Below are 26,574 nucleotides of genomic sequence, written 5' to 3'. Positions count from 1 at the left end.
GGGTGGATGAAACTGGCTAAGCCATGGCTTTACAGAAGTCTGAACACCAGCTACACTGTTGTGGAATGAAGCTAGTTTGTGTTCTAAGAACCACTGCACTTCAAAGATCCAGAGTGAAAAACCAAGGCATGCTCAGCTTCATGTCCAACACCAGCTTTCCATTCATGCCTGCAGATGCTAAGCTGGAGGCCAAGCACCTTGATCATCCCTTCCAGGACAGTCCTTGCTGCATGAACAGGCCTATAATTTGATGGAAATGAGCTTCTGTGAAGACTGCTTTCCACTATAAAGGCAAACACACTAAAGGAAGCAGCACTGTTGTATAGCTGTGCCTGCTCACGCTCCACCGCACTCTTAGTAAGGTACAGGTAAGACTGGCCAGGAATCAAAAACTGACGTATTCAACCTAATGCATGAATATTGCACATATCAAGACTTTAAGTTCTGTAGAAGAAAGAGCAGTTAAAGTGGAGTGGGCAATGTCTCTAATGGTGTCTTCCGTTGTCCCCACTCCAAGGGCCTATTCTCAATTCATTACATGTGATTTCAGATTACAATTCTACACGTTCTGCCAGCTATTACAGAAGAACCTAGAGTCAAAGAACCTAGAGTCCACGGTAGGTGCATAAAGTGGTTGTACCTTACATGGTCTAAAAAAAAAAAAACCTGTAATTAAAAAGATGTGACACTGACTCAAAAGAAACTTCATTACTACCCTAAACACACAGTGAACTAACATTTCATTCACTGGAATATATTTTAACTATTAAATTATTAAGTGCCTAGATGACCATTCACAGAGAAGAGGTGGCTTTGCCTAGCTCAGGAAACCACAATTTACTGTAAGGTGATGTGAACTGAAATATAAACAGTCTTTAACTTTTCAGTAGCCATTGACTGTCCTAGGTCCTCTACACATGGACCCAAGGTCATGGTTGAGTGCTGCTTACTTGGTACTCTTTCACAAAGGGAACCACTTGTACCTCAGTAAACACAAGTCTAGTGGATCAATATATTATCCACAGGTATGTATGATTATAATGTGCCAATTAAAAAAGAAAGAAAAAAAAAAACCAAGTCTAGTAGACCTCAGAGGCCAGATGCATGGTCCCTAGGACTGGTAACACCTCCCACCTCTACCAGCCAAAGCTGGAGGGAAACCTCTAGCCGTTTAAAGGTATCTGGTACCTCAAAAATGAAGACACTCTGAAACAACTCTTACAAGAATAACGGGTTGGGCTGGGGTTGTGGCTCAGTGGTAGAGTGCTTGCTTAGCATGTGTGAGGCACTGGGTTCAATCCTCAGCACCACATAAAAAAATAACTAAATAAAATAAAGTTATCAAAAAATCTTTTTTAAAAAAAGGAATAACAGGGTCTGGGGGCTTGTCTTCACAAGCAACTGAGTGTTATGGCTTCAACATTCTGCTCTACTGCTGAGGTAGGTGACAAAATTCATCCGCACAATAGACTTCTGGCTGTTCCAGACCTTGTGTGATGGATGGTCTCTGTCCTTTTCAGTGTTCATGGACAATCTTGTCCCTTGGTCAACTTTTTAGGAGGCACATGTCTAAGCTGTTGCTGAGTAATGGGGTGTATGTACTCCATCACCCACCATCTCTCTGCAGAGGGGACCTCCACCTTCCTGTTCTCCACCTTCCTCTTTTTCTTGGCTTATAAAGCTGATTTGTAAATCTCATGCACCTGGGCACACACACTGATGTGTCTTCTGGCTTCCGGTGTTCATTTTTCTTTCTCCCCAGCCATAAAGAGAAAACAGGTGCTTGTTTTAATTTACTGGATAATCTTTGGGGACTTCTGACTTGCTTTCCTATTTCCTCTAGCAAATTATGCTGGAGGGTAATTTGTCAGTCTCTTTTGCTCTGGTTTTTTGTTAGGGTTTTCTTATACATCTTTCACTGGTAGTGCTGGCTGCGCCGTGCCTCTCTGTGCTCCCCTATAGGCCACTCCGACTCCTCAATCGTGGAGGCTTCAGTGAGCCAGCACCCAGGCTTGGGGCACTATTCTGCCTACCAGGTCCAATCTTTGAGGTGCAGACTGGGATCCAGGTGTCTCTGAGCCTGGGAGCATGTGCCTGCTCCAATAGCTTCATGAAAGCATGGCGTGTCTCAGCTTGGCTCCTCATAGTGCTTCAAGTATGAGCTCTTCACCCCGCTGACCAGGACATGGTGCTGCTCTCCACCACCGGCCTACTCCAGCACTCCCATACGACAAAGAGGCCGCCCTGCCCGGTGCCCAGAGCTGATCATTTTAAATAGGGGCTTAGTTCCTCCCATTCTGCCCTCAGTCAGACATATTTGCCCTCTCCATTATGTCTCATGGAGAGCTCAGGCTCCAGGAAATGTCTAAAAGGTCTTAGCTGTACCCATAAGCAGAGCCCTACTCCAGGAGGAAGAAAGGGAAGGGGGTAGTGCCACAAGCAAGCTACCCCTGGGAACTGGAACCTTGCAAAAATGTTACGAGGGGGCAGGAAGTTAATTCTAGTCCCTGGAGAGGTCAGTGCCACCAAAAACTAGATACACCAGATACCCAGGAAAGTGAGCATAAGTCAGTGACCTTAAAATTACAACAGTTATCATCTATAATGCTTAAGCTGCCTAACCTTGTTAAAAAAAAAGGGGGGGCAACAGTCTGGAAAGCTAGTGTCATTAACAGAGTATTACTAATCTCAGACTCTTATATCTGGATGCATAATACACAGATATTCCTGAGAAGTTCTTCAACTTCTTGTCTCAGTCAGGTTTCACACCAGTGATAAAAAGTGCCCCTGGAATGGGAATTTACTTACTGCTCTTGGTGGCGGCCTGAACAACTTCCAGGTAAGAGGTAGGGTCATCTGCTCTGATGTAGGAGTCGATGGCTTCCTTCACCAAGTCCTTCTGAAGCTGTGCTTGGGCCAGCTGACTCCACACAGCAGGCTCATTGCATTTTTCTGCAAACTCGTATGCTCGGTCTAGGTTTCCAATATTCTCAATCAGAACCTAGAGGTTACAAGAGGACTTGCTTTTCCACAACACTTAGTCAGCTCCAAAGTGCAGAAAAATCTGTTTGGTTGCCTATTCTGCCTAGAGTTGCATGACCATTTCAACACAGCTGGGCACTAGGTGAGTGAACCGATGAAAAGATAAGAGTTGGTGGATTAGGGGGTGGTCCTAGACAGAGAAGAGACATTCTAATAGAAAGGTATAAAGAAATGGAAATGTTGTGGTGTGTGCCTGTAATCCCATTGACGCAGGAGGACTGCATGTTTGAGGTCAGCCTCAGCTTCCAGATCATAAGATTCACAGGCAAGTATAGAAGAATGGTAAAGGAAGAGGCAAGAAAAGTGAAGAATATTTGTAAAAGGAGTAATTACAATGATATGTCCTGTGGTTTATAATTGATTTGGAGATAAAATCATAAAAGAGGACTGAGGATGTAGCTCAGTGGTAGAGCACTTGCTTTCCATGTGTGAGGCGCTAGCCTAGATGCATAGCACTACAAAAAATCTAAAATAAAGTCTCACAGGGAAGATGGGTACTTTGGTGGAAGGATAGGCAGAAAGGGCTGGAAGGATTGCTCTGGGAGCTTAACCTTAGATACCAAATGGTTCCTGTAACTTGGGAGCATAGGTAGATGAAGCATGATGGTGGTAAAAAGCTAAGGTATGAGAACCTCCAAAAATCAAACACCCAAGTCACCAGGGCTGACCTCAGTACCGTAGGTACCTAAGTCCAGAAGAGTGCCATGGAGCAGAAGGAATAACAGCAGAGAAGGTGAAGGCAAGGAGATGACAGGCTGGGAAGAGCAGAGAGAAGTACAAGCATCCAAGAGATACACTGGATGACCTGAATGTCTGATACCCTCTGTGAATGACAAGGCCCCGAGATGAATCATGCAGTGCAGCACAGCATGGGCTTAAGACAACATGCCTGCAGCAGCCCACCTGGATCGCTGAGGCATTCACACCAAACTTGTAGAAGATGGTGAAGGCCTCCTCGTACAGCACACTACTGATGGCAATGCTTGCGATGTCTGCAGCATCATAGTTGTCGAGGCGGCTGATATACTCCATGACCCGTGTTCGATCTGCCTTGATGGCAGTCAGGATCAGCAGATTCTGGAGATTCCTGAGAAGAGGAAGTGCTCAGCATGATGCCCAGGAATGAAGGCCCCACACAGCAGACCAAGATCCCTAACTTTTTTTTAAAAAAAAAGTAACTAATACACATACATGATTGATAAGTAGATACAATAGAATATTTATGCAGCAAATGGAATCTAAAGAGAAATAATACGGCAATGTCTTGGGAAAGCACCACTAAGAGAATCAACATGGGCAGTTACTGTGAGGGTGGCTCTGCCTTCATAGGAGCCCAGCATCTGTTCCCCACTTCAAAGGTAACAATCTTCTTAACGGTGTCTACTGCTCTTTGTGATCCTTTATAGTTTTACCACATCTTCTACACTCCTAAATAATACAGGTAATTTTTTTCACAAAAATGTGAAAAAAATCAATGTAATGCATCACATATCAAGAAACTAAAAAAAAAAATACCACAAGATCATTATCAAATGATTCAGAAAAAGCATGTGACAAAATCCAGTAACTGTTAGTGATAAAAATTCTCAACAAAAAATAGAAAGGAACTTCTTCAGTCTAATGAAGGACATCAACCAAATCTCAGAACTAACATTATCAGTAATAGTGAGACACTGGATGCTTTCTTCTAGGATCAGGAACAAGACAAGGATGTCCACTTCTACCACTTCTCTTTAACATTACACAGGAGGTTTAATTCAAAGCATAAAATGATACGAAAGCATCTAGATCAGGAAGAAATAAAACTGTCCCAATGTGCATGATTGATTTTTAAAAATCTCATTTGAATCTATAAAAAAAAATCCCCAAAATTAATGTTTGGCAAGGTTGTAGAATATAAAGTCAACATACAAAAATTAACTGTATTTCTATATATGAGCAATGTTTAGTGATATACAATTGTTAAGTTAAAAAACCCACAACAAACTATTTCATAGCTCTAAAACTGTGGAATATTTAGAAATATTTAATAAAACATGTACATAATCTGTACGTCAAAAACTGTAACTTGCTGAAGAAAGCAATGAGCTATTTAATAAATGGAGAGACATACTGCTTTCATAGACTCTCTATAGTAAAAGATGTAAATTTCCCCTAAATTAAATTGGTACACAGATTTCATGAAATTCCAATCAAAGTCTCAGCAGATTTTCTTGTAAACTCACAAGCTTATTCTAGGAATTGGAATAGCTAAAACAATTTTGAAAAAAAAATGAAGCTGAGGGAATCATACTACCTGATCAACTGATTTTTTAATAATTATTTTTTAGTTGTAGTTGGACACAATACCATTATTTTATCTATTTATTTTTATGTGGTGCTGAGGATGGAACCCATGGCCTCACACGTGTTAGGCAAGTGCTACTGCTGAGGCATAGCCCCAGCCCTGATCAACTGATTTTTGACAAAAGATACAAAAGCACTTCAACAGAGATAGGACAATAGTCAATAAATAATGCTGGAATGACTGAATAGTCATATGTAAAAAGATGAACCTCACCCTAAACATTATACCTTATTGGATATTAGACCATAGAACTATATTATAAAATGAAAAAATACTCAACTTTTAGAAGAAACACAGGGAAAATATCTTTCTGATCTGGGATTAGGCACAGAATTCTTAAATTTAACACCAAATCACAGCCCCCAAAAAGTTTATGACTTGGGCTGGGGCTATAGCTCAGTGGTAGAGCACCTGCCCTGCATGTGTGAGACACTGGATTTGATCCTCAGCACCACATAAAAATAAATAAATAAAGATATCATGTTTACCAAAAACTAAAAAAAACTTTTAAAAAGTTCATGAATTGGACTTTATCAAAATTAAAACTGGCTGTTGAGACAACTCAGTGTTACAGCACTTGGTTAGCAAGCACCAGACTCTAGGTTTAATTCCCATCACAACTCTAAGAGAACAAACAGGGGAATTACAGAATGAGAAAAATATATGTTAAATTACATTTAATAAAGGGCTTGAAACTCTCAAACTGAAAAAAAAAATCAACCCAACTGAAAAAGATTCGAAGTAACATTTCACCAAGAAGGATATGTGGATGTTAAATAAGCACATAAAAATTGTTCAGCATCTTTAGCCATTAGGGAAATGCAAATTAAAACGACAATGATACAGTTACCAATAAATCCAAGTACAGGAAATATTTCTAAATGGTAATATACCATTCTACATTTGAAAATGAGAAAAGATTAATTTTATAGGAAAAATACAGAATTCTAATCATGAAGATACTTTGAGCACAACTTTTTTAAGAGCAATTTTTCATACTCAATTGCTCTGGCCCTTTGTCAAAAGTCAATTGATCATATTCTATAGATTATTTCTGTACTCTCTATTCTGTTCCATTGATCTATGTCGGTTGCATTGGAGTAATTTTGAGGTTAATTTACAAGAAAATGGACAGAAAAAATATATTAGTTTTATTATGAAAATTCAAAAAACATATTTTGTATTTCAATGAATATTAAAGAATGGGTAAAACTCTTCAAAAACAAACAACAACAACCAAAAAAAAACCCCACAATGATATGCTACTATATACTTATTAAAATGGCTAAAATAAAAAACACTGATAATACCAAGTGCTGGTGAAGACGCACAGCAACTGGAACTCTCACATATTGCTGGTGGGAATGCAAAATGTTACAGCCATTCTGGAAAACAACAGTTTGGCAGTTTCTTAAACAGTTAAACACACACAAAGCAGATGACCCAGTGATTACTGGGTATAAAACCTGGACACAAATGTATTCATATTTACCCCAACTGAAAATAACTCAAATGTCCTTCAGTGGGTGAACAGTTAAACTATGGTACATTCATATAACAAAATATCATTCAGCAATTAAAAAAATAAACTACTGATGCATACAATATCTTGGATGAATCTGAAAGACATTATGCTGAGTGAAAAAGCCAGTCTCAAAAGAGTACATACTGTGTGATTCTATTTATATGACATTCTGGAGAAGGCAAAACAAGAGCGACGGGTGGTTGCCAGGTGTTAGAAACTGGAGGTTGAAGAGAAATGTAACTATACAGGGTGGCTAGCACAGAGTTGAAGGTGATGATACTATTCTGCATCCTGATTGTGGTAGTCATATGAATCTATACAAGTGTTAAAATTCCTAGTACTATACATAATCCCAACTCTTGGTCAATTTTACTATATGGTGATTAAAAGAAAAAGAAAAGAAAAATAAAAAAATAAAGCTAAAGTTAGTTCTTAAGATTCATTCATGCAGCTGGGCGCAGTTGCGCATACCTATAATCCCAGTGGCTTGGGAGGCTGAGACAGGAGGATTGCAAGTTCAAAGCCAGCCTCAGAAAAATCGAGGTGCTAAGCAATTCAGTGAGACTCTCTATAAATAAAATACAAAATAGTGCTGGGTATATGGTCCACCATGCGGCCTGCACAATGGTTTCATTAATGAGGTTCTTGGCATAAAAGTTAGCTATAAGAGATCAAAATAAAACACACAGACTCAGTTACCTTATTTCTATTGCCAGGTCCGAGACGGCTCCCCTCTCTGGCTCCGACCTCTAACCGCCCAGCAGGGCAGCAAGGATTACTCAGGGCTAGCAGGAGAGAGAGAGAGAGAGCACGCCAGGGAGTAGCCTTTTATTGGGGAACAAGAAATTCAGGGGATAATTCCATCCAATGAAGGTTGAGGGGGGACTGCACTCCAAGGTCAGGGTCAGTGATTGGGCCCCCAGGGTCAGTGGTCAGTCACACCCCCACATGGACGGGTTCTCTCATCAGGAAAGGGCCGGGAAAGTTCCGAAACAGACAGAAGCCTCAGACCAAAACCGGGAGTCACCCAGTCACGTGTGAAAATGGCTCCCCACAATATGGCTCAGTGGGTAAGTGCCCCTGAGTTCAATCCCAGCTACTGAAAAAAACAATCATCCATGCAGTTGTATAGTATTCATTTTCTACTGCTACTTGGTATTCTAATTTATGACTATATCAAAATCTATCTATTGATGGTTTTCCAAATTGCTCTAAGATTTTTGCTACTGGAAACCATATTCCTTTAAGTAGTCTTGCACATGTTCTCTAATACATGTGAACTGAGTTCCTTTAGGGTTCGTAACCAAGAGAGGAAGTTGCTGGGTAGATGCTGCTTCTGGCATCAAACTACTTTCTGAGTGTAATGAGCATTCCCAGCAGGGGCATGTAAGAGGCCCGGTTACTTTATATCCTCATCAGTGCTGATCAGGAAAGCTAGACTCCCACTGCTCTGGCAGAAGCAAAGGATGATGTAGTGTGGCCTCACCCTGTAATTCCTTTATGGCTATTGAGGCTCAGTTCTTGCCTGACATTCACTAGATGTCTTTCCTCTCATTAAGGGGCCTGTTGAGAACTCTTTTTTTTTTTTTTTTTAATTGGGTTGCTTATGTTTTTCTCTCATTGAATCTGCTGCAAATGTCTTCCTTCCATTTATATTTTCCCTTATCTTTATGATAAAAGTTCTTAATAGTCCTACTGGTTTTTCACTAAAGATTTATGATTTTTTTAATGTGTTCCTGGCTAAATAACTTATTAGATCATAAATACTCTTCAAATATGAAAGGTAATAACGTTATAGTTTTGCATTTTATCTTTAATGTTTTCATAATATGAAAGATTTAAATATTTTAAAAATATTTTCCAACTAGATAACCCAACTATTTATTGAAAAGTTTGTTTCCATCTACATTGCCAGCTTGGTTACAAATACACATTTTAAATAATATGTAGGTATCTATAGCTCTTTTTCTTTTTTTCCGGCAGGGGTGGGGGCCAGAGGACTGGAGAGTGAACCCAGGGGCATTCTGCCTCTGAGCTGCATTCCCAGCCCTTTTATTTTGAGTCAGAAATCTCCCTAAATTTCCAAGGTTGGCCTCAAATTTACAATCCTCTTGCTTCAGTCTCCTGCATCACTGGGATTATAGTGCCTCTACACCCAGCTATTACTTTTTTAATTTTTTGGTCGTGGGATTTGAATCCACAGGAGCTTTACCACTTAGTAATATCCCTAGCCCTTTTAAATTTTGAGACAGGGTCTTGCTAAGTTGCTGAGGCTGGTCTTGAACTTGCAATTCTCCTGGAACGCTCTTCATTCTATTATAATGGTCTATTTCTCCCTTTCTTTGCCAAAATCATTATGCCTTCTTTAGTTTTACAGTAATTGTAGATTAGGATTAGTACTTTACCACCCTAACACCCATTTTGACCTCTTGGGTAATTAATTATTTGTTTTAGTAGGATCTTGACTATTTTTGGCTTTTATATATATAAAGTTCCCTAAGTAAATAAATAGGGATTACTGGCATTGCATCAGATTTGACTGATATGGGTAAAACTGATGTCTTTAGTCAGGGTCTTCTGATCATGAATTACACCAGGCTGTTAACTATGGCTGAGTGAAAAGGACTGTAGAAGTTCACTTTGTTCTTTACTGTCTTCTGGTTGTTTTTTTCTCTAATAAGCCTGTCTACTTATTGAATTATAATTCAATTATATGTAAATTCATTTAAGTAAACTTAGAATGCAATTAACTGTCAACAGTTATATTTACTTCAAAATACATTTACTATTGTGTTTTTTATATATATACTTTTTCTTTTGAACACAGGATCCTTTTAATATATTTATTTTTAAAAATTTAATTGTTCTATCACTACTTGGAGAGGTATATTAATATTTACCTATATGATGAACTTGCTTTTCTCCTTATAGCTATCAATTTCTGTTTCCTTATATTTTGAGGTTGTATTATTAAGTGCATATGTTTGGAATAATCTTCCTGATGATGAAATCTTTCATCATTATGCACTTGGCCCTCTTTACATCAATAATGCTTTTTACTTTAAGGTCTATTTTATGTATTATTAATATAACATATATATACAAGTGTTTTTGGGTTTGGCATTTACCTATATTATTTTTTCATTCTTTTATTTTTGACTCCCTTATGTTTTACCAACAATATGTTCATGGTTTTATTTCTTTATCTAATTTGGAGCATCTGAAGTCTTGTATTTGTAATATGTGATCCATTTACACTTAATATAATTACTGCCATATGTAGATTTACTTCTACCATCCCTTTTTCTTCTTCTTCTTTTTTTGGTGGTGCTGGGGATTACCGTTTCATTTTATCTTTGCAATGTGTTCCTACCTTTTCTTTTTTCTTCATCTCCTTTCTTAGCCTTCTTTTTGGTTGATAATTTTCTTTTATTTTTTTCAGTACTGGTTATTGAATCTCAGGGGTGATTTACCACAGAGATATATCCCCAGTTCTTTTTTTAAAAAAATTAGGGACAGGGTCTTGCTAAGTTGCTGAAGTTGAGGTTGAAACTGCAATCCTCCTGCCTCAGTCTTCTGAGTTTCTGGGATTAGAGGCATGCACCACTGCACTTGGCTAGATTGATAATTTTCTCATTCCATTTCTTTCATTCTTCAATTAGTTTAGAAGTTAGGTACTCTGGTCTTTTCATGGTTCTGCTTGAAATTTTAACATGAATAATTAACTCATAAAAGACTAAAGTTAGTTATTATATTTATCTTTAAAAGGACCCTAAAATATTACCTACCAACTTATATTCAAGCTATTATCAATTTTTATTCCCTTTTTTCTACCCATGATTTTTTTCTTTATATAGTCAATACTATTTTGTTCTTTGTTCCTTCTTTTTTAAAAAAATATTTATTTTTTAGTTGAACACAATATCTTTATTTATTTATTTTTATATGGTGCTGCAGATCGAACCTAGGGCCTTGCATGTGCTAGGCGAGAGCTCTACTGCTGAGCCACAACCCCAGCCCCTCTTTATTCCTTCTTATCCCCACATGGGACTGCTTCCTTCTGCCTAAAAGACACTTGTTAGTATTTCCTTTAGCATACATCTGTTATTCACAAAGTTTTTCATTAAATCTATATAAAGAGACCTCTATTTTACCTTTCTCTTAATTTATAAAAGTATACAGTTCTAAGTTGATAGTTACTTTTTATGTGTGTGATGCTAGGAATCAAACCCAGGCCCTTGCACAAGCTAGGCACACAATTTTTTTTTTTAGTTGGGTGCGGTAGAGCTCATCTCTAATACCAGCCATTGGGGAGGCTAAGGCAGGAGGATAGCAAGTCCAAGACCAGCATAGGAAACTTTGCAGGACCCTGTACCAAAATACAATAAAAAGGGATAAGATGCAGCTCAGTAATAAAATGCCTCTTGGTTTAATTCCCAGTGCAAAAAAAAAATTTTTTTTTTTCTCCTCGGGATCTGATCTATTGAGCTTCCTAAATCTGAAAGCTATAATCTTGTCAATTTTGTAAAATCACCATAATTCTTTCCCTGCAAATAGCATCTTTCATTCTAGGCTTTTTCTGATGTTCTGACTAGATTTCCTTTCAACCTCTGCATCTCTTAAACCTTTTCACATTTTCTTTTCATACTTTTTTAGCTATACTTGTATATTTTCTTCAAATCTATCTCCCCAAACATTTATTCTGTAATGGTGCTAAACACATTGAGGTTTACTTCAAAATAAATGTGTGTGTGTCTCAGTTAGTTGGTCCTTTGAAAAATCTGCTTGATCGTTTTTTTGATATTTAAAAACTTTACAGATAGCTGGATGTGGTATTGATTGCATGCCTGTAATTCTAGCTACTGGGGAGTCTGAGGTAGAAGGATGGCAAGTTTGAGGCCGGACTTGGTAAAGAATGAAAGATTCTATCTCAAAGTAAAAAAATAAAAAAAGGTTTGGGGATAAACCCAGTGATAAAGTACCTCTGAGTTCAATCCCCTGTATTGAGGGAAAAAATTTACATGTAATTTTACATTCTATGCTTGATAATCCCAATGTCTACATTTTTGCACGTCTCATTCTACTGTTACTGTAGGCTCTTACTAAAGTTGCTTTGTTTCTCTGTGAATTCTGTCAATTTTTTAAAAATATTTTTTTAGTTGTAGATGGACACAATACCTTTATTTTATTTATTTATCTTTTATGTGGTGCTGAGGATGGAACCCAGTGCCTCACATGTGCTAGGCAAGCACTCTACCACTAAGCCACAACCCCAGCCCCTGTCAATGTTTTTATTATGAATTCATTATTTCTTGGAATGCTTTCTGTTAGAAATCTTTGTATTTGTCTTTGGCAGAGATCTTAGGATGCTTCCTGAAAATTCCTGACTTGAAGATTTCTAATACTATGTTGAAAGTAAAATTTTGTTAAAACCCATGAAAGGGCCAGCTTATTGGGGTCAGTTTTGTTCTCGTAGTCTAGCATTGTGAACCCAGGTATGGTGCTTTTTATATTTTATTTAGAGACAGGGTCTCACTGAATTGCTTAGGGCCTTGCTAAATTGCTGAGGCTGGCCTTGAACTTGTGATCCTCTTGCCTCAGCCTCCTGAGCCATTAGGATTACAGGTATGTGCCACTGTGCCTGGCTTCTTTACTGTTTTGATTTGGCTGGTCTTTCTCAGCAGAGGGCTAAATAATTCTTAGTTTATCTTTGTTTTCAGGGTTTTTTTTCCCCTTCCCTTTTATTAGATGTCACATCTTTTTTTTTCTTTTTTGTGCTGGGGATTTAACGCAAGGGCACTTTACCACTGAGCCACATCCCCACATCCCCAGTCCTTTTTATTTTTATTTTGAGACAACTTGATGCAGTAGAACTCATCTCTAATACCAGTCATTGGGGAGGCTAAGGATTAAAGTCAATTCAAATGATCTTTGAAAGACCTTGCTATGTTGCTAAGGCTGGCCTTGAACTTGTGATCTTCCTGTTTCAGGCTCCTAAGTCACAGGAATTACAGGAGTGAGCCATTGTGCCTGGTGGCTAGATGTCACATCTTTTGTAGGCCCTTAGCCTTTGTCTCTTTGTCCCCTATTGTGAGAACCACAGCCTGGGCTCAACAGCGTTTGGCAAAACTCAACCTGTGTTCTTTTTGAGTTCTTGCTATCATCATCATTATCATTTTCTAATTGCAGACTTCATTATTTACTTGCTGCACACTGTTTCTGATTTTTTTTTAACTCCAAAACTTGTTTTGTTTTTAATTCACCTATAATTTGGAGTTTTTCCAGTGATAGGATCTGCCCAAGTCTCTAGGTACCTGATCTGTACTACTGCCAATCCAGGCTGTTTTCATTTATGTCTACTGAAATAGTCACAGAAAGAAGAGCAAGAATGTGAAAGTCTCTCTGCATCTGTGAAAAGTAGCAGTGTTCATGGAGGCAGCAGAGTCAGAGTCATCTGGAAGCATCTTGAAGCACCCACAAGCCAACACCTACCATCAAAGGAAGTAGGTCAGACAGCAAGGTAGAATACCCTAACTACTCTGGGTGCCTTCTTTCTGGTACTCTCTTATCAATCTGGGCTTATGATTCTATTGAAATATGCAGTAATCACACATTCCATATTTACCATTCAGCATTTACAAATTTAAAAACATAAAACTTACATACATTCCTTTCTGTAATACCATAGCCCTCGAAAGTCTTTCTGGCCTATAAAATCTTATAATTAAATCTTTATACCAGGATTTATAATGTGAACACATTACAACCTGACAGATTCTGATGATGATTTTAAAGTGGCAACATACTAGCTGAAGCTACATACAACAGAAGCCACTGAGAACCACAGGTTCTCATCAAATGTTAGCTTTCCTTCTCTGAGCATTGAGATTACAGAACAGTGGGAACTAGAATAACAAAGCCTTCCTGCAACAATTAAAATAAGATAAGGGAAGGGTGAACTGAAGACATAGGAGGTAGTAAAAAGGCTGACTGGGGAGTAGTTGATGGATGAGTGAAGCAAGACAAGATTATTACAAAATGTGACTATTGAGAAGATGTCTAAATTTAGCCGTGGCGGTGGCCTCCCCGGCACACCATTACCTGTGCTCACTGAAGACAGAATTATCCAGAACAATCTTCTCCAGAAGTTCAATCAATTCATTAGGGAGGTCAGCTGTCATAAAGGCTTTGACAGTGACTGAAACCTCTTCAGGATCCTGTGTTTCTGATAATGCTGTTTGTACCACCTGGTTTTAAGAAATATTTGAAAGAACCTGATTAAAGTCAATTCAAGACTATCTTTGAAGTAAAAAAGAAGGGGAGAATTCCTCCAAGATGATCTGGAGCAGACACAGAGAAAAATGGGCAGTTTTCTCAAGGAAAAAAGGGAAGAGAACTTAGAAAAGTCAACTTTAGGGAATTCTGTTTTCCAATTTTGACAATTAGTTTTTCTCTTACAAAAGGGCAACAGACTTTCATCTCTGTTCCAATGATTACACTAAGTGTATTCCAAAGCAAATAACTCAGTGTACTAAGTAGATATTTGAAATGCACATTTGCTGTTACCTTTCTTATGTAAGGCCACCATTCATAACAAACTTGGCCCCTGTTTCTCTAATGAAGACACTGCAGAGGCCTCCAGCAGCTTCTTGCTAACAGAGGGCACTGTCACTGCTGTGGCACAGTACACTTTCAGGGAATGCATCACATGCAATTGGAGCTATAGAGCCTTGACACCAGAAGCCACTAAGAACCACAATCTAAAAAAAAAAAAAAAAAACCAACAGAAGACTGGCCATGCCACTCCTCATCCAATTACCAGTGACTCATCTACCAAAAAACTAACAAACAGGAAAAAAAGACACTTTTCCAAAGAGTGGGTGTTCTCGATAACAGCAAATTAGAAGATTAGCAGTGTTCTCTTTGCACTTGTACCAGGGGTCTTTAATGACTTTGGGGATCTAAATTTTTTGCTGTTTCTGGTGTTCCTCAGAGGCAGGTAACAGCAGTGTATTAATTAGAAAGAACAAACAGCTAGGGAGGTCTCAGAGCTGACATGCCTCTGGCCACAAAACAGGACTAAAAGAAGCCTCTCAAGGGAGCCCAGTCCACCCCTCAGATGGCCTCTGTGTACTCAATGGCACCATGAAAGGTGGAAGTTCTATCTCTGAGTAGTTTACAATCACAATAAACATGCTAAGGAGTTAAGGGAGAAGAAGCCATTGCAGCAGCCAAGTAATCAAAAGGAGTAAACTTGAGGAAGAGGGGCGCTGTGGCACAGCACACCAAGTCCATCCAAAGAAGAGATACACTTTGTGGCATCTCAACAGTGACACTTGTCAGTTCTTGAAAATCTTCGTGTAAATATATATACCCCCACAGGTTGTTTTAAGGGCAAAAATAAATTTCTACCTTTTACTTGAATTAACACAGGATGCCCAATGAAGGCTACCTCAGGACACTCACTGCTTCCTTAAGGAATTTGTATAAAATTCTCCTTTAGACACCGAAAGCAGTCTGCCTCTGTCATGTACTCCATGAGAGGAGCATTATAGTTGAGTGTCCTACCAGGAGGTGACTACAGATGATCAATTAGAGCAGACATAATGACTAGCCCAGCAGCTTCACATAGAAAAAAGGATACATGGGGCCCTGCTGGCTCTAGTTTGGTGCAGTGTCAAAGCTGCTTTCTCAAGAACCAACATGAGGGTATCTGGTGGGTGACTACACCTAAAGAAACATCTGATGTCTGTGAACTTGGAGACAGATCCTTATGGAATCTAAATGAACTTTGTCCCAAGCCCTTTGTTGCTCAAAGTTTTAGGAGATTTGAATGAAGTATATTAAGTCTTCAGGCAAATTTCAAGATTGATAAGTCTGAAGTTGCCTTAATATTCAAAATAATATGGGTTTCTGTAAGTCTAAAAGTGTTTCAAAATAAAAAGTTTACTTAAAAATGGCATAGGCTTGAAGGAACTATAGACAGAAAATAAGGAAGTTAGTAGAGATAAGGTAAAATCTGGCCCTTGAGTTTAAAGTACCTGACCAGCATGTTGTTAGGTATCCAAGTAAGGCTGGGACTTTATTGAATATATGCTCATCGTTGAAGCCACTTGGATAAGGGTTTTAATACCACATTGGTCTTGGCTATCCCTCAACAGTATGCTCAGCAGCCTTGTTGTCCTAAGGACTACAGAAACACTGTTAATGTCTGCAAGGTTGTGACAGGTGGTATGGGAAGCTCACCCAGAGGTGGAGGCAAATCTTTCTTCCCCTTGCCACTAGGTCACACCTAATAAAGACCCTGACCCTAGCACCATATTCCAGCTCCAAGGAGGTACTGTATAGTCAAAAGGGCATGGGGTTGACTAGATGTTGAGAATCACTCAACTTATGTCAACAGGGGGCTGAGTTGGAAAAACACCTCAGGATCTAGCATGCAGATCCTGTCATCAAGTATTCTTTTGTAGGGGCGGCACAGCCATGTTTCAGATATAAGGGTAAACTCTGTAACCTTAGCTAATAAACAACTCCAAGTCAATTCACCCTTGGAAATCAAGCCTTTTCTAGGCAAGTTGACTTGTGCAGGGCAGTGGGTTTGTAAGAGCTATATGTTTAAATATAATAATGAACCAGTCACTTGGCCCACAAGATGAATAGTGGGCAAAATTCAGGCATGCATATACCCGCTTTCTGTGTCTCACCTGGTCAATTAGGTGTCTCCTAGATGGGTTGGTCTCTGCAAGGACACGGGTCCACAGCTCTGGATCCTTCCTGCGTACCAGGTAGCGGGCCTCACTTTTGAACAGAGAATTTTCATTGCAAACCTGAAATGAGTACACATATGTGCTACTTAGGAGGGTATATCCCAGTGAGTTCCTTCTCCCTGATACTTATATGGACAGTTGGGACTCAGGCAAGGCTTTGAGAAGTGATGAGCAGAAACCCACAGGATTAATACTGCACTCCTCAGAGAGATTAAGTACCTCCAATCACCTCTAAGTTTGCAATCACTCACAGGGAAGTGTCACGTCTCTGGCCTGTAGAACCTTCTGTGATTATGGGCATGTCTATACCTTATTGTGTGATTCACCACCATTAAATATAGAAAACTCCTGAACACTTAAAATGTAGTGTGCAGCTGAGGAACTCAATTTTTAATTTTAATTAAAATTAAAATTAAATTAAATTTTAATTTAAATACTCAACTGTAGGTAGCTCCAAATCATCTCTAAAGTTTCATCTGTGTACCTAGAACTGGTATAAAACAGTATATTCACTGAAATGTTTCAAGGTCAGAAACTTTAAAATGTGCTTTCATTGACTAACTTTGAGATCCTTCTCTGAATACTGTAATAGATTTTCAAATTATTGATTATCCACTGGGATATTCCACCATGTGAAGCATTTGCTAAATCTTGGGGAGAAACATATCCTGATAGGCACAGGGCTGGGATATGTGTATGTAAGTGAAGGCAACATGGGCTGCCTGTGTGGGATGGCAGGAGGCCAAAGTAGACTGGCAAAGTGCTAACCATACAGAGGCCCTGCCCTAAAGTCATACTGCAGCCCTCTCTTGAACAGAGCAGTCCTGAATGAGTATCTCTTTCCTAGCACACTTGGCCTTACTAAAAGGGTTAGCACCTCATGGAACAGATGAGTGCTAAGATCTCTAAGCGGCCATTAAACTATGCTTTAATAAAAAGGGAGTAAATTAAGCCAAAAAGTGGCTAACTGGTATCAAACAAATGAACGTCCCAGCTTTATAAAACCAGTTCCCCCAAGACTTTCAGGTGAGTGGTTATATTCACTCATCCCTGTCAATTCTGTCTAAAAACTAGGGCAGAAGGAGAAGCTGGTAACTGCTCTTCATCTTCAACTCTCCTCATATACACTCTAACATACACCGCACCTGGTTGTTGAGTATATATATACTACGAGACCTGAGCTGCTGAGAACAAATAGACCAAATGAGCTTATAGCTGAAAAAAACACTAGATTCAACCACATGAGATTTCTGGATTTGTAGGTCAAGTGGTAGTAGTTTATACAGTTTACCCTAAACACATAAGTACATACACATACATCCCAACCTGGGCAGATATAAGCAGAAGACCTGGTGAATGTTTTTCAAGGAGGGGGCAGCAAGGGCTAGGTGGGTTAGGAACAGGTGAGGGAGGGCATCTGAAAAGTTACTCTAAGAAGGGGGCAGTACAAGGGCCCTTAGGACAGGAGACACTGGAGGACTACAGGTCATGCCAGGTGGGGCTGCAAGAGGGGAAGCAGGCTGGGTCAATGGGGGGAAGGAGGTGGTCCACAGATCAGATTAAATTCAATTTTGCCCTCAAGTCACCAGATAACTAATGACTGTAAGCAGAGGGGTGATGGGTCAGATTCAGTGCTAGTGAAGCCTACAGATACAATAGGACATAAGGAGATCACAAAAATGTATCAGAATTATTAAACAACTAAATGTATGGAAATGAACTTCAGACCCATCATCTCTGGGTACACAAATTCCCAATCAGCCCCTATTAGGCTTCCCTGGGAAGTCAGAGAGACACAGGAAGCCAAGTATATTTTCTGCCTACCTGGATGAGCTCTAGGTCACACTGTCCCCGCTCATAGGCAATGCAGGCCAGATGTGGGTCCCGCTTCTCACAGTACTGGCCCACCACACTGCTATCATAGTAGGCATTCTCTCTCAAAAAGCGCTCAGGGCTATTGTTGCTGTCAATGTAGATTTTAGCCAGTGCATTATGAGTGGCAGGCTCTTCACAGCTTTCATGAATCCGAGACTCCAGCCAGGGAAGAAGCAATTTGAGCCTTTGAAAAAAGTAGATACTGTGAAACTCTCAAAGCTGTGATCAGGTATCTCTAGGGTAACCCTGGGCTTTGAGGATTGATTCTTTTTTTAAAAAAAATTTTTTTTAGTTGTCAATGGATCTTTATTTATATGCAGTGCTGAGAATCAAACTCAGTGCCTCATACATGCTAGGCAAGTGCTCTACCACTGAGCTATAACCCCAGCCCTGAGGGTTGATTCTTGAAACAACAAACAAACAATCCCTTACTCTATTTATTTCAGGTTGCTCCAGGGATAAAGACAGACCTAGCTTCCAAATATAAAGTTTTACCCCATTGTCTTCAGTACCAACAGCAACTAACTCACTCCTACACCTAAGATGTATACACAAAAGAGAGACAAAAATAGTCTTGGGGACTAAAGACCAACCAATAAGGCATTTTTGAGAAGGAGAGACTTAACAACAAATACCAGAATCCAGGGGCAAGAGAAGATACCAAGTAAAAAAACCTTACCTGTTTCTTTTTTCTACTTCAGCCACCAGCTCATCAGTAGAGAACTGTCCTCTCACCACCATGATTAAGTTTTTAATTACTTCTTCAGAACAATCCACATCAAGCAGCCCTCCAACCACAGCTGGGAGACGGCTAGGGTTGACCTAGAAGAATCAAGGTGGCAAGTTCAGCACTGCAGACAACAGAATTGCTATAAGCCCCCCAAGACTTGTACAGTGTGGCAAAAACCTATTTTGGACTGAACTGTGTCCCATCAAAGTTCATTTGTCAAAGCCCTATCCATGTTAAGACTGAATTTGGAGATAGGACCTTTAAAGAGTAATTAATGTCATGTATGGTTATACTACTGGTGCAACTCTACACTATGTACAGCTAGGGGGGCAAAAATAAATAAATAAAGAGGTAATTAATGTTGAGGATGGGGCCCTAATCCAATAGGACTGGTGTCCTTATAAGAAATGCATGTGCACAAAGGAAAGACCACGTGAGGATGCAGTGCTGAGGTAGCTATCTGCAGGCCCGAAAAAGAGCCCTTACTAGAAACCAACTCAGCCAATACCTTGGGCTTGGACTTTCAACCTCCAGAAACTGTGATAAATAAATTTCTGTTGTTTAAGCTGCTCAATCTATGGTACTCTATTCTGGCAGCCTGAGCAAACTAATACACTACCCTTCAAAGTGAAATTTCTAAAATGTTCAGGAGTCAAGAGGCAGCCTCTGAGGTGTAGACTATTATCACTGTCTGAGGCCTAAGGGCATCTAGGTGTCACCCTGGGAGTCTGCAGTGTCCCTCTGAATGGTACCTTCTGAACGTAGATCTCAATGTACTTCTGCAGGTTGTTGTGGTATAAATACAGGACAAGGTCATGCACAAAGTCAAAGCGGTCACACACAATGATGAGGGGGAGCTGGTCTGTGAGCTTAGCCTCCTGAGGGATAGAGAGAAGAGAATAGGTCAGGCAGTGAGGGACCCCACAGAGTCAGACCTAGCCTGTGCAACAGTGATCCTGCAGGGAATGTACAAGGAGACTTTGCTCTAGATAGGCTGACATTTAAGGCATTTACATTGTGAGAATGTAGTGTTTGTTTTGGGAAACAAGTGGGGGGAAGGTAATAGTATTTGGCTAAAAACAAGAGATCTCTGCTAAATTTGACAATAACTTTCCAAATTTATGCAAATCCAAACATCTTTTGGGTTGAGACAAGCAGCTCATTATGTGGAAACCCAACATAGGTCAGGCTGCCCACCAGAATAGTTCATTTGCAATTGCTGGATGTGGTGTCACATGCCTATAATCCTAGTGGCTTGGGAGGCTGAGGCAGGAGGATCAAAAGTTCAAAGCTAGCCTCAGCAACTCAGTGAGATCCTGTCTCTAAATAAAATACAAAAAATAGGGCTGGGGATGTGGCTAAGTGGTCAAGTGCCCTTGATTTCATCCCTAAACACCCCCTCCAAAAAAGAATAGTTCATCTGCAATAAAGTCACAGCCCAAGGAAATGCCAGCCTAGTGGGGTGAGGTAGTGGGGGAGCTGTTCACACACTCAGACTCAGTTCCTAAACAATAGTTTATCAGGAGAGTCAATAGGCCACCATAATCACATTAATCTTTATTTGGACCCACACCTAGATCACCTTTCCCAGGTTCCCTAGAGTTTCAGGTGAGGTCACATAACCTCATTTCCTTCAAGGGAACATGAACCAAAGTGTTACCTGCGACCTTCAGAACTTAGCCATAAAAGCCACCAATGAAATGTACTCTTCCCTTCCACCAATTGACAGGGAAGGCAACATTCAAGGCAAAGTACTGAATATGGCAAAACAGTTATATGCCAATCCTTCAAAGGATGGTGGCATGGAAAACCATATCACTCAAACTCACGGCTATCCAGGACTGTTGCATGAGAAATAGGCTTCTTATTTTGTTCTTTTTTTTTTTCGGCACAAGGAATTGAACCCAGAGGTGCTTAACCACTGAAAGACATTCCCAACCTTTTAAATTTTTTGACAGGATATCACTGAATTGCTTAGGGCCTTGCTAAGTTGAGGAAGCTGGCCTCAAATTTGTGATTCTCCTGCCTCAGCTCCTGAGTTGCCGGGATTACAGGTGTTGTCATCAAGCCCAGTTTGCTAATTGTTCTTTATGCCTCTAACACTGACTGGTCTATTTGTTATTGCAGCTTTACCACACATAACCAACAGGGGCGCAGTTGGGATGCTGCTGAAATAAAATGCAGTAATGAATTAACTGCTGCCACCTGCATGATGGATAACTAGAGCTGGACAGCCTCTAGTTTCTTTCTCCTTCAAAGGGTTCTCTTAATGATGAGTGGAGTCCTCTAAGAATATTAGACCATCATAAAGTAGAGATTTGTCACTGGGTGTTAAGGGAATAAAGGCAAGACAAACTCAGCTTAGTACTTCTTAGGACTTCTGGCCAGGTCTATCACCCCTTGAAAGCAGCTTGTCAGGGAAGGCATGCCTGGACATACCTTTAGGAAATTCTTCACCCTATCTGGGTAATAGTAGCTGCTCTCGCGGCATATTCTCTCCACCTCCTTGATCTGCCCTGTCTTGCAGGCAGCCTGAATGTACTTCAAATGCACATCTGGGTCTTGGCTAAAGTTCACAATTGAGCCCAGGAAGTAGAAGAGGCCTATAAATAGAGACTATTTCATGTTTACCCTCCTAACATTCATTTGTCTTCTCTTTGGCAGTTGCTCACTTTCTCTTGATCACCCCACCCACAACGACCCTGCTCGACTCTTCAGACCCACTCAGACTTCTTCATCTATGTAAAGTTTGTGTGCCTTGCCATCTCTCTAAAACATCTAGTCAGGCCCCCAGCCTGAACCCAACAAAGCCACCCTTCCTGGAATTCTTTTGGTGAAATTACCACAAAAGGGCAAAGGATGGCAACCAGATAGGCCTCATCTGCAATCAACAAGGTAACACCACAAAGTGATGGACCCTCTACTGTGGGCTTTCACTTGGAAGAGGACAAAAGAGTTGCCTTGTCAGGGCTGCTCAGACCAGATACCAGGCCCTTTCACTGGTACCCAGAACCACAATTACAGAATTTCAGATGAATTCTGCACTAAGCTGTCCTACATGGAGATACAAGGTTCTACAAAGACTTCAAGGATATTAGGGGAATTATAAGTACCCCCATCCCACTACCAACCAACTTGCTTTTTTTCTTTGAAAATACCAAAAAGGTTACATAAGTTGAATATACCCCTGAGAGAAAAGTAATATTCTGCTCTTGACTGAACATGTAAGGCAGTCAGAATTGCATCCTGCCTAGCTTTACAGGAAGACTCTTCTATGTTGCATGAGTGAACAGCAACACATAAGAAGACAGGTGTCATCATAAGGCAGGGTCTGCCCAGGGCTGCATGATTTACCTTCATAACTCTTGAAGGATTCAAAAAGCTCTACCAAGGACTGTGTGCCCAGCTGTTCATGGTACTTAGAAGCCACCTGCACACACAGCTGAAGGTTCTGTCTGATGTTAGCAGACAACATGGCATGTAGACACTCCATGGAATCCTCCACCGACAAGGAACCAAAGAAATTGGCAAGCCACTGAGAATAAGGAAGAGTTGTAAATGTTACTAAATAACTGGATCATTCCCATCCCCACCCTAAATGTCAAAAGTGTAAAGAATTCTCACTTAATAAGACCAAAAAGCACCTATCTATCATGGTAAAAAGTGGGAGCAAGGAATAAATTTAGGATAAAACCCTGACCTAAACTGTTTATCCTAGTATATCCTACAGTTGATTCTAAAACTATTCTGTAATTGGAACACAGTAGCTCTTTTAGTTTTTACTGATGATTCAGACAGTCTTGCTAGGTTGTCAATGTTAAAATGTTATCATTATTCCTGTTATTAGAATAAGTCAAAGGTGAAAGAAAGATGACATGGACCCCAGACATGTTGATGGGCAGGTGAGGATTGTGTGTACAGTAAAGCATGGCAGGCTCATGCCTGGTCTCACAAACCACCCACAGGACACATTTGGGAGCATGTGATATGAATGACCATATAGACACCAGTAACAAGGGGAGTGCCCCAGTGGTGCACTGTACCTCAGGATTGAGAAGATGGGTGTGGACTACAGCCCTCTTGATGTCATTGATGTCACTGTAGTGCTCTAGCGCCCGTTGCAGGAGGCCTGCCTTCTCACAAAGCTGGGCAACATGGATTCGATCATAATGTGTAAACATCTGATTTCCAAGGATGGCATCTGCAACCTGTGAAATATCAACTTCAGTAAGAAAACCTGATTGATGGCAGTAAATTTTAAACAGCAGCTGATCAACTGTCCCCCCCCCCCCCCCGCCCAGGGTAGTGTGTAGCTCAGGAACCAGGGCTTATATCCATGCTTCCATGGTAGCTGCAGTGTTAGTGGTTCCCTATCAGAGCTCTAGCTGTCCTTCAAGTCATCTTTTGCACAAGGCTCTATTTTCCCATGTTGTGAGCCAGGCCTAGCTCTGCAACATGGGAAAATAGAGCCTTGTGCAAAAGATGACTTGAAGGACAGCTAGAGCTCTGATAGGCTGGAGTCAGGCACGTAAGAAATACTGAGGCTCCATAAAACACTATTATTGGGATCCTGTTGCAGTTTTTCAGCAATTACATCTTTTTTATTAGAGCTTTATGGTTACATAGTAGTTGGGTTCAGCAATTACATTTTTATAGGGTTTTCTATAGCAAGATCAGTGGAAGGGCTCAATTCTACCACACCTTCTTTTAATTCTCAGATGAGTCAGAATTAGATCTGAAAGTAACAAATCCTATTTGTTTACTAGACTTCTCTATTGAATTAAAGGAGGAATTAGGAATGGAACTTAAAACAATAAATACTCCTGGAATTATTTTTTATAAAGAGATAAGGTCCTTTATTTCAAGATGTAGATTGGGGGTGGAGTTAGAAGTAATTGGTTAGGTTTGGGGAGTGGTTGAAGGTGAAGATGAGGTGGTTTGAGTTGCATGTGGTTGGGGTGGAGATTAGGTTGGTTATAAGGTATAGGATATAGGATATGGCTAGGGTTATAGTTTGGGAATTAGGGTTGTTGTTAGCACTAGTTGTTATTGGTTAGTGTATATGTTACAGGGTTATAGTATAATGGTTTAGATTTCATAGTTTAGGTTTGATGTTGGGATAGGGTCAAGTGATTAGAGGTCAGAGCTGGAGAGAGGGGGATGGAGAGGATGATGTAGATAGGGTTACAGATATGTTTTGGAATAGGTATTAGAGGTTTAAGAGGTGAAGTCCTGTTATGTTTCCCAGGCTGGCCCTGAACTTTTGGGTTTAAGCAACCTTCCTGCCTCAGCCTCCTGAGTAGCTGAGATTATAAGTACATGCCACCTAGAAAGAATTTTGATGAGGTCTAAGATTTTTAGTACTCTCTGGACTAAAATGGATATGTCAACACAGCAACTTTGTTGCCTTTCTGAGTGATCTTACCAGTGTCTCTAACCAGTAGTTAGTCTTGACAAGTTGTACTCCTGGGTGCCTTCACCTGCAGCTCAGCACACTCTTTTCCATCCCTTCTAGGATGTGGAACACAAACCCAAGAGAGGACTAGATGCATGCACAGTGACTACATACAGTCTATACCACACTGCTCAAGGGTTATGCACACTCTGTATTCCTACAGAATAAAGGATCAAACCAAGTCCTGAGAGGAGAGTTTTTGAATACCTGATACCTGCTTCCCTCTATCCTTTTTTTCTTTTATTTTGGCATAACTATCCTCTTGTTTTTCAATATCTCCCCTTTATCAGAGAAACTGTGTTTTAGAGAACTTAGATAGATAAGCAAAGACAGAAAGCATCATCCAGTGCTCATCATCCAAAGAAGACTGCCTCACTGTTTCAAGCACTGTGGCCCAAGCCTTTAGTACTATGCCTAGTTGTCAGCTCATCCCTTACAGTGTGGGTACTCTTTGGGGTCTGTATGCTGAGTTTCTGAGTATTGCTTGGTTTCTATTTACTAAAATCCTTTATGCATAATCACCAAGTCATGAGAGTTCAAATACATCAAATAGTAAATTACCAATTTTATTTCCTAAAGGCGGGATATGATGGATACACTTAGTAGCTGACTTGTGGATTTGGATAAACTGAGGTAACAGAATAAAGCATGTTAATTACAAATTTCAAAATATTATGTGATTATTAAAGAAAAACAAATCAGAAGACAAATAAGTAATGAACAAGGTGAACTTCTCATACAACCTTGGTCAAACAGCTTTACATTAAATCCTCTATGTCATATATTTATCTCCAATTTCTGCACTATGCATTTATCTCCAAATTTAACCAAAAATAGCAATACATGTGATTTGATCATATGCCCCCATCTTTCAGGTTAAGAAATGATGCCCCAATCACAGTGAGATACCACTGCACCCATTAAGATGGTGGTTATTTAAAAAATAAATGAATAAAAGGAAAAAAGTGTTGGAAAGGACAGAGAAATTGGAACACTTTTGTGTTGCTGACAGAAATATAAAATGCTGAAGCCTCTTGGAATACAGCTCAGTGGTTCCTCAAGAAATTAAATGCAGAATTACAATATGATCTAGCAATTCCACGTTTAGGAGTATATTCAAAAAGATTGAAAGCCAGGTCTTGAAGAGATACTTGTACATTCACGTTCAAAGCAGCATTATTCATAACAGCCAGAATGTGGAAACAACCCAGTGTCCATCAACAGATGAAAGGATAAATAAAATGTAGTATACATATAATATGGAATATATTATGTAGCCTTAACAATGGAATTTAAATGAATTTACAACACATGATATAACATGAATAAAATATTAAAAAGAAAAAAGACAAAAGGACAAATATTTTATGATTTCATTTGTATGAACTATATAGAATAGGCAATTTCATAGAGATAGAAAGCAGAATGATGGCTGCTAGAGGCAGTTCCCTTTTGGGATGATAAAAATATATAGTGATGTTGGTTGCGCAATTTTGTGAATGTCCTCTCTTTTTTTTTTTTAAGTACTGGGGACTGAACTTAGCACTGAACTTAGCACATACCCGCCCTTTTTATTTTCTTTCTTTATTTCTTTATTTAAAGAGAGAGAGAGAGAGAGAGAGAGAGAGAGAGAGAGAGAGAGAGAGAGAGAGAGAATTTTTTAATATTTATTTTTTAGTTTTTGGCGGACATAACATCTTTATTTGTATGTGGTGCTGAGGATCGAACCCAGCGCCGTGCCCTATTGCTTGAGCCACATCCCCAGTTCCAGCCCTTTTTATTTTATTTTGAGACAGGGTTTCACTGATTTGCTCAGGCTGGGTTTGAACTTGT

General features: G+C 39.8%; 1 protein-coding gene across 8 annotated transcripts in view; it reads right to left on the bottom strand.

Moving 5' to 3' along the window:
* Positions 1-26,574, bottom strand: part of LOC124077015 (protein HIRA) — a 206,389-nt gene that overhangs the window by 24,419 nt on the left and 155,396 nt on the right. For all 8 annotated transcript variants that reach the window (XM_058571732.1, XM_058571731.1, XM_058571730.1 and 5 more), the window contains 10 exons: positions 23,330-23,494; positions 22,641-22,821; positions 21,726-21,889; positions 20,039-20,164; positions 19,236-19,378; positions 18,506-18,740; positions 16,619-16,741; positions 14,016-14,161; positions 3,946-4,129; positions 2,809-3,001 (listed from right to left, as the gene is read on the bottom strand). In XM_058571732.1, the coding sequence (XP_058427715.1) occupies positions 2,809-3,001; positions 3,946-4,129; positions 14,016-14,161; positions 16,619-16,741; positions 18,506-18,740; positions 19,236-19,378; positions 20,039-20,164; positions 21,726-21,889; positions 22,641-22,821; positions 23,330-23,494 (1,660 nt within the window). The remainder of the gene's footprint in view (positions 1-2,808; positions 3,002-3,945; positions 4,130-14,015; positions 14,162-16,618; positions 16,742-18,505; positions 18,741-19,235; positions 19,379-20,038; positions 20,165-21,725; positions 21,890-22,640; positions 22,822-23,329; positions 23,495-26,574) is intronic.

Source organism: Marmota monax, unplaced genomic scaffold (assembly GCF_021218885.2).
Source record: "Marmota monax isolate L192 unplaced genomic scaffold, Marmota_monax_Labrador192_F-V1.1 WCK01_AAM20220418_F8-fsc00157, whole genome shotgun sequence".
Classification (NCBI taxonomy): domain Eukaryota; kingdom Metazoa; phylum Chordata; class Mammalia; order Rodentia; family Sciuridae; genus Marmota; species Marmota monax.
This window is presented reverse-complemented; position numbering and strand designations above follow the sequence as displayed.